The sequence below is a fragment of the Salvia hispanica genome, chromosome 4 (assembly GCF_029641045.1).
Source record: "Salvia hispanica isolate PSC_SH4W2 chromosome 4, Shi_PSC_v1, whole genome shotgun sequence".
NCBI lineage: Eukaryota > Viridiplantae > Streptophyta > Magnoliopsida > Lamiales > Lamiaceae > Salvia > Salvia hispanica.
Window position 1 is genome coordinate 879325 of NC_142695.1, and position 12130 is coordinate 891454.

General features: G+C 33.7%; 1 protein-coding gene and 1 pseudogene across 1 annotated transcript; one reads left to right on the forward strand and one right to left on the reverse strand.

Annotated features, from left to right (window-relative positions):
* Positions 1-2766: 2766 nt before the first annotated feature.
* On the forward strand, positions 2767-4380 carry LOC125193240 (protein DETOXIFICATION 49 pseudogene; annotated as a pseudogene).
* Positions 4381-8847: 4467 nt separating this feature from the next.
* Positions 8848-10924, reverse strand: LOC125192548 (BAG family molecular chaperone regulator 3-like). Its single transcript, XM_048090155.2, has 4 exons — positions 10338-10924; positions 9652-9908; positions 9417-9563; positions 8848-9328 (listed from the first exon to the last, which is right to left on the reverse strand). Exons 1-4 carry the CDS (start codon positions 10552-10554, stop codon positions 9128-9130), a joined length of 822 nt encoding a protein of 273 aa, XP_047946112.1. The 5' UTR covers positions 10555-10924; the 3' UTR covers positions 8848-9127.
* Between the last annotated feature and the right edge of the window lie 1206 nt (positions 10925-12130).

The window sequence follows — 12130 nt, forward strand, 5'->3', positions numbered from 1 at the left end:
TACACAACGTTTGACATTTTTTAATAAACAATCGACATATACTAAGGAAGATATTGAAATCAATTTATAGAAGTTTCCATAAGAAATCTAACTAAATCATGCCACATACAGCCTTAAGTATTTAATTAGAATTGACAAATTGAAAGTCAAAACATTTTTTAATCGAAACCACTCTATTCAAGCTGTCAACCGGTCGTATTATTGTCTATAACATGGCCACAAATTTAAGTAGTCCCTCGTCCTTTATAAATAAAGACATTAGAAATGAGGATGGCGTTATATTACTAACTATTTAAATTGCTAATTCTGTTAACTCATCAATACAGTGTATTAAAAATGTCGATACGGTGACATCAAAATGACAACATATAATATCAACACGTTATATTGAAGTTTAACAAAATTATGTGTTAACATTTTAATGTCATAGTATTGACATTGTTAATACACTGCATTGATGAGTTAGCAAGTTAGCAATTGATCACACTCCTTAGAAACGATATATAAAAATATTACTGTAAAATTAATCAAATAAGAAGAGAAAAAAATAATTATAATATTATTAATGGGTAATAAGATCTCGTAGTAATTTGTAGTGGAAACATTTAAAATTGAATTTAAATAATTTTGGTTGACAGACAAAATAGCAAAATAGACTAATTTTAGAAAATATAAATCAAATAGGTTGAATTTATTTCAATGAATATGGAGCATTAGATTAATGAAGCTAATCAACATCCTAATTTTCGATACCTAATTCAGAATTAGCCAATTTCGATAATTTTGATAATTATTAGTCTTTTTAAGGGTTGGTTTACATTCCTTTCAATTTTTAATAATATTGATCTTGCCAACTTTATATATTAATCTAAAATCCTGATTTTGACAAAGTACATCCTAATAGATTTATTCCCTTTTTTTATAATTAGTCAGAAACGGAAAAATTACTTGTAAAAAACCGACCCATTTAGAAAGTCAAAATTAAATCATCATTAATAGAAGCGTGCATACAAGATTTTGCTTCTAAAATGACGATTGAGGTTGACATAAAAATCATATATTCTCTTCGATTATTTGTTTTATCTTATCCCATCATCCCATGATAATGTTTATAAAATTACATATCATGAAATGGAGATAATTTATGTGAGTATCATTTGTGAGCTATGCTCTCGTTTAGCCCACGTTAATCTTTTTTGTTTTGTTTGAAATATTTAATTTGAATTTATTATGATAAATATTATTATTAGTTTTATTACTATTGTAAATTAAATAAATCAAAGCTTGGTTTTTTTTTATTCATTTATTTGAAGTTTTAGAAAAAAAATGCAAAAGATAAGTTTTAATTTTCATATGATATTATAAAATTAATGGTGTCAATATTAAATCTCAACGTATTAGATAAGTTTTATGGACTTCTATCTAAAAATTTTATATATTTTGATTTTTGAGACCTTCTTTGAACCTTTTAGTTTTAAGATTTATTTCGTATTGGGAGTTTGATTTCATTTGATTATTTCATGACTATCCATTTTAGATCTTTAAATACATTTTTTTCTGTATTAGGAAACACATTCATTAATACTAGTATTAGCTTAACTTTTTATTGAGCCGATATTGCAACTGAATTAATTTCAAAATAATTATGCGAAAATAGAAAAATAAATAAATATAATTAATACAAGAAATGTTATATAAAATTTTTAAAGTTTATTACATAAAGATCCAACCAAATTTAAAATAAAAATATTAAATTCTCCTAAATTTAAATGCATTAGTATAAGGAACAAATGAAACAAAATACATTGCTACAAGGATTATGAACCATAATTTTTTTAGAATAACCTAATGAAAAAAAATGTAATAGTATAAGGTCCTCTAGATGTGTTTTGCCATTTATTTTCTACTATTTTGTTCTATGCTTAACAATACTAGTACTACAAACGTTTTCACACCTACAAGTGACATCAATAACTTGCATAAATAGTGTGACGAAAGAAGACAAAATCCTAAACCATACTCTACTTTTTTTCTTCGATATATGTAAAAAAAACACGAAGCTAATGAGAATCTAAACAACAATAAAATTAGAATAACTTCAAATGAACACGAAAAGAGTAACGCATGATCTAACGAAGGACAAAACTAATTAACAAACGCAGTAGACAACAAAAACCATTTCTTTTAGCTGAGATATTAATCTCGAAAACATATTATTCGCAAAACATTTATATTGGGATCAATTGGCAATTTTTAATTCGGCAATCAACATTTTTTCGTGAATTTAAAATCCTACTATGTTACATCAATCTTTCTTCATCTAATTTTAAAATATTTATAAAATATTTTCATTTTGGTTCCGCTAGGAATACATGTCTCATTTACTTCTAACGTCGGGGTATTATCTTTTAATAAATTTAATCTTTAATATATAAACGTAGAAAACTCATATTCCACAAACTATTTTCATCTTCTTGCATTTATAGTTTTTGACATTCAAGATGATAAGTCAAGGTAAGATAAGTAATCACTAATCCAAACAAAGAAAGTAATTTACATTAGTCAAAGAGTTATACATTACTAGAGCCTGTGTTTCACTAATTAATATTATTGTATATAATTAGAAATAGCAGTCTTAGCTCTAACAAGCATTTCACAACCCTAAATTAAGATTTCTTCTTCTTCTTTTCTTCCTCCAAAAAAACGACAGAATCCACTTACTATATAAGTAGAGGGGATTGCAACAATAACATCAACACCACTACCCTTAAACACACACAAACACAATCCCCCTCCAAAAAAAAAATGTTGAATCCTTTGGTTCCCTTCTCTCCAACATGTATTGATCAAAAACCACCAAAAACAACAACAACAACAACAACAACAACAACAACAGTACCAACGCCGTCGCCTTCCAATATTTTGAAGGAGGCCAAAGCAATCTCGGACGTGTCCGTCCCAATGATCATCACCAGCCTCATCCTCTACTTGCGCTCGTTGATCTCCCTCATGTTCCTCGGCCACCTGGGGCCCCTCCCCCTCGCAGGTGGCGCCCTGGCTGTCGGCTTCGCCAACATCACTGGCTACTCTGTCCTGTCCGGCCTTGCGTCCGGGATGGAGCCCATCTGCGCCCAATCCCACGGGGCCCACCGCTTCAAGCAACTCGGCCTCGCCCTCCAACGCGCCACCCTCCTCCTCCTCCTGGCCTCCCTCCCCATCTCCCTCCTCTGGCTCAACATGCACCACATCCTCCTCCTCTGCGGCCAGGACCCGGCCATCGCTGCGGCCGCCCGCTCCTACATCCTCGCCTCCCTCCCCGACCTCGCCGCCAACTCCCTCCTCCACCCCCTCCGCATCTACCTCCGCACGCAGTCCATCACAATGCCCCTGGCCTACTGCGCCGCCCTCGCCGTCCTCCTCCACGTCCCCATCACCTACCTCCTCGTCACCGTCCTCTCCCTCGGCGTCCCTGGCGTCGCCGCCGCCGCCGTCATCACAAACCTCAACCTCGTCCTCTGCATCCTCGCCTACGTGGCGAGGTCAGGGGCCTACAAGAAAACATGGGGCGGTTTCTCCAGCAAATCTCTGACAAACTGGGGACCGCTCCTGAACCTCGCGGTCCCCAGCTGTGTCAGTGTTTGTCTGGAGTGGTGGTGGTATGAGATCATGATCCTCCTATGTGGCCTCCTGGCAAACCCCAGGGCCACTGTGGGGTCCATGGGGATCCTGATCCAGACCACCTCCCTTATTTATATTTTCCCCTCGTCCCTGAGCATGGGGGTCTCGGCCAGGGTCGGGAACCAGCTCGGGGCGGGGCGGCCGCAGGGGGCGAGGACGGCGGCCGTCCTCGGCCTCTGCGCCAGCCTCCTCGCCGGCATTGCCGCGCTGGCGTTCGCGGTCTCGGTGAGGAACGTCTGGGCGGGGATGTTCACCGGCGACGCCGAGATCGCGGCGCTGACGGCGGCGGTGCTGCCGGTGATCGGTCTCTGCGAGCTCGGGAACTGCCCGCAGACGACCGGGTACGGGGTGCTGCGGGGGACGGCGCGGCCGAGGATGGGGGCCGGGATCAATGTGGGGTGCTTTTACCTGGTGGGGATGCCGGTGGCGGTGGGGCTGTGCTTCTACCTTGGGTATGACTTCAAGGGGCTGTGGATGGGGCTGCTGGCGGCGCAGGCGTCGTGCGCGGCGGCGATGCTGGTGGTGGTGATGAGGACGGATTGGGATGAGGAAGCGAGCAGGGCAAAGGAGTTGACTGGAAAAGCCGACCATGAAAGCGATGGCTTGATTTCTTCATCGGATGATATCAAAATGATGATTCTCAGGCTTGAAATTGAATGATTATATTTAATCAAATTAATATTTTGTTAGTTCACCAATTCATTCTCATCTCCTTTTTTTATACTATTTTGGGGTTAGTATAAATTAAAGGATGGGGATAATGAGATGATAGGAATAAGAAATGTTTTTTTGGCAAATAGTCATAAAAACAATAAAGTTTTGGTGAAATTCGGTGTTGAGATTTTGAAAATCAATTTTAATATAAAAAAGTTTTGATTGTTCTGACATGAAAGTTGAAAAATCATACATAAATATTATCGTCAGTGAGTTAAACGATATTATCGATTGAACAGCAACTAGTGTCGTTTAATTATTGAAAAACTACGGTTTAAAAATCTGTCATAAACCCATAAAGTTTGAATTAGTTTGCAAATATTCAAGGACAGAAAAATTAGTGAAATTATATCTGATGTTAACGCTAGTGAGTTAAATGATGTCGTCAATTCAAAAGCAAAATAATGTTATTTGGATTAGATTAAAATATCAACAATATTATATACATGTATGGTCATATTTTTTAGTCTTATTGCGAATAAATCAAAATTTCATGATTTTTCTGACTAATTATTAAAATTACGGCCAGATAATCTGTTAAATTTCATGATATTTCTAGCAATTTACCTGATTTGGCCTTTCATCTTAGTGTTTTTATACCATGCACAGGCAGGAGAGGAACAAAGATTTTGTGTTGATATATGTGACATGCAGACAATGTAAATTAAAAAGGTGTTTATTTAAATCAAATGCATATAATTGATAATGCAAATTAAGCGTGTGGTAGATGTTACGTATGGTAAACTAATATACTCAATTTATGATAGATTTGCATTTATAAATGCGATTCACTACATGTGTGTGATTATATATTTGTGGAATGCATGAGTGGTAAGCAGCAACAACATATGCACTCTTATTTTTTGAACGCTTATTTTTGGATTTCTACTAGGCTAGTTATAGTTTCATTAGTTGAAGTGTATCTGATACGTGAAAGGCAAATCAAATAAACTATAACCAAGCAAGAGTTGATTTGATATTTCCATAAGTCTAGTTATAAGTTTTATTAATTGAATTGTTTTTTATACGTGAAAGGTAGATCAAAGGAAATGATCAATAATGGTATCGAAATATCCCCTTGATGATTCAAATCCCTGACTTATTGGATGAAGGGACAACGTTTTATCGATTCGTCTAATTTGATATTTAAGTTAATTTATTTTACTCCGTATTTTTCAATATAAAACAATTAACACGTGAATATCTCAACATTATCTTGTTATAGCAATTGAAGAAAATCCACTTATTTGCAACCATTATCTTGTCCATATTTGGAATGTCTTAAAATCACCAATAATCAATAATATATGGAAAGAGGAAATGGGGCACCCATTATTGAGACAAGGAATCTGAGATTCAAAGAATTGGAAGACCAAAACATCAAGGTTCTTACCTTTTAAGTCGAGGATTTTGATTCGGTTGGACAAGCTAAGGGCTCTCAACTTACCAAGTATGGAAATTTGACAAAAAATGATGGACCATTCAATCTTCTCAACTGCCGGCTTACGTAGATGAGTAAACAACCCCATTGCTTTTCACACACACACATAGAGAGTTTGAGATTGAATGAGAATGTCTAAAGCATTGGGCTACATATTGGCACGTATTTGAACGGTACCACACAATTTAATTAATAAGACGTTTCTCATCGAATCAATGAATTAGCTAGAGTTTCAAGTGGCCACGATCCACGACCGGTGGTTTATTCGACATATTTTTGGAGGGTGCAACAAATAGTTATATAAGAACTTGTAGGTTGTTATTCGAATAACGAAAATAAATTTAGAGGAAAAATCAATCAAGGTACATATCGCGTAGAAAATCAACTAGTGTAGCATTTAACGCTACAAAGCGTTGCGTTTTAAATTGAGAAATATGGAGCAATATAAACAAAATAATATATTCTCGAGATGGCATCATTTTTATAAATTATTTTCGCAAATTCCAAGTATATTTTCTAACATAGTATCGAAGTAGCTAACGGTACATAACTAATCGTTAGTTTGTTCGTTATCCAACTGGTGTCGCCTGGACAGTTGGCGCCATATCACCATCGAGTGCCCACCAGCATGCCGCGACAACTTTCTTTTTATTTTGTTCCATTTTTCCTCTCTCACGTTATTTGTCCAATTCTTTCATGTATTTCACATTCTAATTTTAGATAAATGAACCGTGGAGTATGTATATTGGAGATATTATTGTATAATGGATTGTTCATGATATAACTTATAGTAATAAATAATTATATAATGTTCCATGAATTTGAACTTTTTTGTTTCTATTAATTTAAATTTAAATGTTTCGAACATGCCTGAAATTGGGCTTTCCCACTAACCAACTTGTCAAATGTCAATAGATTGCATTGCATGTAAGAATAGGTATGTTGTCTTTAATACCCCAACACCCTTCTTATACGTCACGTGTTTATTTATATATAACGTTACATTGAATTAATATATCAAATCAAACTCGCAACTTTGCACGTCTCCTACTAACTTACGTAGCTATTTCTACCTGAATTTCAACTTTTTTCACCCCACCATTTGTCGTCTATAATTTTAGAGGTGTTATATTTGTTAGCCCGACAACAATTAGCTATAAATAGTGTTGCTTTTATATTATTTTCTGCATGTTGTTCGTTTTCGGGGGAATGTAGATATGTGAAATGGTATTGTTAATTAGTTATAACGCTAAGATGGCGAACTAATTATAATGCATAAATTACTCAAAATATATACCATTTTTGGGTTAAATAATTAAATTATTCACCTATTGAATAATAAAAAATAATTAAATTAAATTTCCTTAGATATATTTTGCCTAAGTGCTATTAAATTAAATTGCCTTATATGGGGTATATATTTTGCCCAAAATATTAGCATTGTGTATGCAGTTTTTTTGGCCAAAAATAGAAAAAAAAATTGTGATAATTGTTCACGGTGGGACAATGTTTACTTTGCCCAAAAAAATTTTATTCCTATTTTCTGTAACGGTGGGACATTGTTTACTATTTCAAAATATGATTAACAAAAAATTATTTATTCTAAAAATTCTAATAAATATGCTAAGTTGCTTTGCAATTATGATGAGTTGCATAAATAAATTTTTATTGTCTTAGGTCTCTCTGGGCTTATCAATATCTCATCTTCTCTAAAAAATCGACCAAGCACATTAGAGAATCCTAGTTTTGGGCTTTAATATATCATTGGGCCTATAAAGTTTTCTTCCTTGGGCTATAGCCAAAGCATTGCAAGAATCACAATAATTACTCAAATAATATGAATATTGGGAGAGTATTTTTTACATGCGTCTCATTACAAGTAAGGTGTATTTTTTTTTACATTGTCTTACTATAAATGAGATATTTTTTTTTATGATAAAAATCAAAATTCTATCTCTCTTATTTCGACTGTATCCTACTTTTTCTTTCTACTTTTTTTCAGTCTTAATATTTGTGGTTAAATGAAATATCTCACATGTAATGGGACGAAGGAAGTATACTATATTTGTCTATGAATTAGGAGTATTAAGGATTCATTAAATATATATGGTCTAATTAGTTTTCTCATATATGTGGCCATGTGGGCCTCTTGCCTAGCTAGGTACTTATAAACCAGTACTACTACTATATTGGCTCTGTCATCCTAAATAAATACTCCCTCTATCTTTGATTTTTATTTAAGAAAGGCAAAGAAAAGATAGATAAATGTGGATTATTATTATATAATAGAACTATTAATTTGATAATGAAATATTAGTGGAAGATATTCCATAAATATTTAATAATAGACGGAGAGTGTACTTTTCATTTTATCACTTACTCTATTCTTCTAAATGGTAGTATTAAATACTTAAATCGATGACATAAACTTTATTTTATGGTGCAAAAACATGAAGTGAAAATGAGATATCACTAGTGAAATTTCTCACGCCTGAAGAAAATAAAGAAATAATAATTAATAAACGATATCCTGTGGGCTTAAAAGTCAAACAAAGATTATATTTTGAGAAAAAAACAGTGTAGTTTAGTGAGTAATGTCAAAAAGATGATTAAATTTATGGTTGGTTCATTGTTCCATCAACTTTTGCTGCACCAACAAAAACATTGGAATCTTTGTGTAGGAGATTAGGTAATGATTTTGTCTTCATCAATTACACCAAAATCCTAAATTATTTTCCCACAAATCGAAAAAATGTTTATTTTTTGGAATACATATTCATGAATCTAATGTATAGTTATAATGCCCTTGCTTGTAAAATCATCGGTTGAAGTTAAGATTTTAGTTTTATGTAACTTAGTTAGTTAGATGTTCGAGTCATCTTGCATACGTGAGTGTTTGATTCAAATAGCACTATAAAAATGGAGTATATATTTTTCTGAATTAAGCTAAAGAATTATTTTAACAATATATGTAAATCAAAAGTAAATTGTATAAGAATCCCTTCAACCTCCACTTTACACCAATTTACACCAATTTTTATATACAAATTGGAAGAAGAATTTCACTTCACATTCTAAACAAATAGAGCATCATACAATCACCAAAATCTTAGTGCAGAAAATTAAAGAATGTAAAAACAATCATATTTCCCAACACCATCCATCCATCCATATATATTCAAGATTTAACAGAAAACATATGTGCATAATACTTTCTATACCATTAAAAATCAAATTATATAACTTCTTTTTTCATCACAGCAACTTTCTTGAACTTGAAATTTTTTTGGTTCATCAAAATGTCTCCCATTTTGTTGTAACCACCACTTGCCCATGATTGAAACCCCCATTAATCCTCTTCATTTCTTGCTGTTTTTGGCAAGTTTTCGACACCGGTTCCTTGTAAATCTTCTGGTATTGCTGCATATTTTCTAGGTTGGAATTCCTCATCTTCAGCATGTCAAGAGTTTCTATGTACTTCTGCACCCTTTTCACCTTCAAGAATTCATCAAAGTCAAAACCAAAAAAAATAAAGAAGTGATTTTCATCTTATTTTTTATTATAAATAAAATTAATATGTAACCTGCATTCTTCTCTGGAGCTTTACATCTCCATCAGCAGCAATTGCATCCAACTTTATGAGCTGTTTCATCAACAATTCAATCAAGCCCAAAAAAACTGTCTCCACAACTTTCTTGCCTCCATTAATTTCCAATTCAATTGCTCCCACCTACCAATTCACAACCAATCACATCTCTTCAATTAAAACTATTATTCAATAAATGAATCAATTTTTTTCTCAAGAATAATGGTAGTACCTTTTTTGCAAGGGCATCAACCTCAAATCTGATCTCAGCAATCTCCTTTGATGCCTTGTCCAATTTAGCATTCTTTCTTGATTCAAGGCATCTTTTCTCTCTACTCACTTCATCTTCAACCATCACAATCTTTGAGCCATCTCTTACACCAACACTATCAAGAAATGATTTTGAATCTCTCTCCTTTTCCTTGTAAATCATCTTCTGATCTTGTGTGTGCACCCCAGTTGCCCCTGCCACCATCTTCTTTAGCTCACCTGCATCAAAACAAAAATTCAAATCCCACATTCAAGAACCAGCCAAATCATCATAAAAAAGCAGTCTTTAGCAAAAATGGCATGAGAGTTGATCGCATCTAAATAAAAATTTAAATCCCACAATCAAGAATCAACCAAATCATCATAAAAAGGCAGTCTTGACCAAAACTGACTTCAGAGTTGATCACAACTACATAAAATCTAAATCCCACAATCAAGAATCAACCAAGTCATCAAAAAAATGCAAATAACTGGCTTGAGAGCTGATCACTAACTACATAAAAATATAAATCCCTCAATCAAGAATCAACCAAATCATCATAAAAATGCAGTCTTTACCAAAACTAGCTCGAAAGTTGATCACAACTAAGTAAAAAATTTAAATCCCCACAATCAAGAATCAAATCATCATAAAAATGCAGTATTTACCAAAACTAGCTTGAGAGCTGATCACAACATCATGGTAAACTGAGCCATGTTTCACTCTAACTTTGATGTTTGAAACAATGTGATTACAATCTGAGTTCCTCTTCTGCACCAGCATCCCACCTGGCCGGACTTCCCACCCTCCGGCGACCTCGCCGCCGCCGGTGGGGGATTTGTTGGCCTTGTTGGGTTTCATCCTCAAAATGTAGTCTTTGTTCATGGTGGTGGGAATGTGACACCTTAGCTTATATGGTGGTGAAATGTGTGAAGAAAGATTGGGAAAAATAAAGTGATCAAGAAAATTGGATTGAGATGAATTTGGAAGTGCTTGTGTGCTAAGCTAAGAACATATATATGTATGAAGAATAGAACCAAATTCTGACCCACAAAATGTCAGAGCAACAACAACAACAACAACATGGTATCTTAAGTTATGTACTATATACTTTATACTTACAAAACCCTTAAGGTTTAATAAAAACACACAAAAAAAGAGTACTTTGTTAAGAAATCTGTGTTTCTAGCTAGTTATAGAGGGATTTGTTCTTGGAAATTTTAGAAAGAATATGATATAGAAAGAGGCTTGGTAGGATTGAATTCATTCATATATGTATATATATATATAGAGGGGGTGGGGTGGGGGTGGGGAAAGAAGAATATGACAATATGTCTTGGTTGGGTTGTTGCTGGTTTTCTTTTTTCTTTTTCTTTGTTTAATGATTTTTATTTCTCTTTTTTTTTTTTTTTTCTTTTGTTGTTTGTGTGTTGGTGTTTGGTATGTTAATTTGATGGAAATCATGAAATTTAATCTAGTTAGTTTAAGCACATTATAAACGCTGCATTAAAATTATAGCAACAATTTGGAGAGAGAAAAGTGTAAAATAAAAAAAGCTGGTAGCTTTCATATGGCTTTGGTCTCTATTGGATTCTTTGCTTGGATATGTCTTCTTTATCCATATTGAGCATTAATATCAAATTATTAATGACTTTTACTAATAAATTAACCTTTTTGTCTTCTTTATTCTATTATAAAGCTCTATAGATTAAGCTTCACTGTTTCTCTACTCCTACATCAGAATAAAGTAACAAGTATAATTATATTCAAATATTTAAAATTAGGTAATAAATGTCAATGAAAATATTTGATTATTTTTGTAGATGTCAATATTATAAATAAATTTTAGATTTTAGATTTTAAACTATCGATAAATTATTAAAATAGTCCAATAAAATAACTTTAGTGTGGATGAATAATTTTATCATTTCTGATAAACTAAAATTAATAAAGTTTGAGTTACATAGATGTATTTGCCCACTATAGAACTATATATTCCATGCTATTTCAATGAAAAAACATCTGAATAAGAAATAGACATTGAATATAAAATGTACTTTGAATTAGGTATTCTCAACAACATCATTTAGCACAATCTCTATGACCTCAACAAATCAAGAATAATTAATATATATGAACTCTATACATATATCTCTCTCTCATGGTTGGTATATGATAAGGCTAATTTCATGCATTGGTTATGTAGTGAAAAACATCACATTTCTGCTGGATCTAACAAGATTTGTTAAGCCAGGTGTGTGTGTAGCGCTAGATCCAGGAGATGCTGGAGGAGGATATCTAGCGAGGAGCAGGAACGGAATCACGAGGAAAAGCTAGAGGAAGGAAGCCAAAAGCTGAGGGCAATCAAGTCAATCAATACCTCGCTGGGCCCCACCTCGAAGCTTATAAATAAAGGAGTGCGCAACAAGAATGGCAGATCGGTTACACTCCACACACAGTC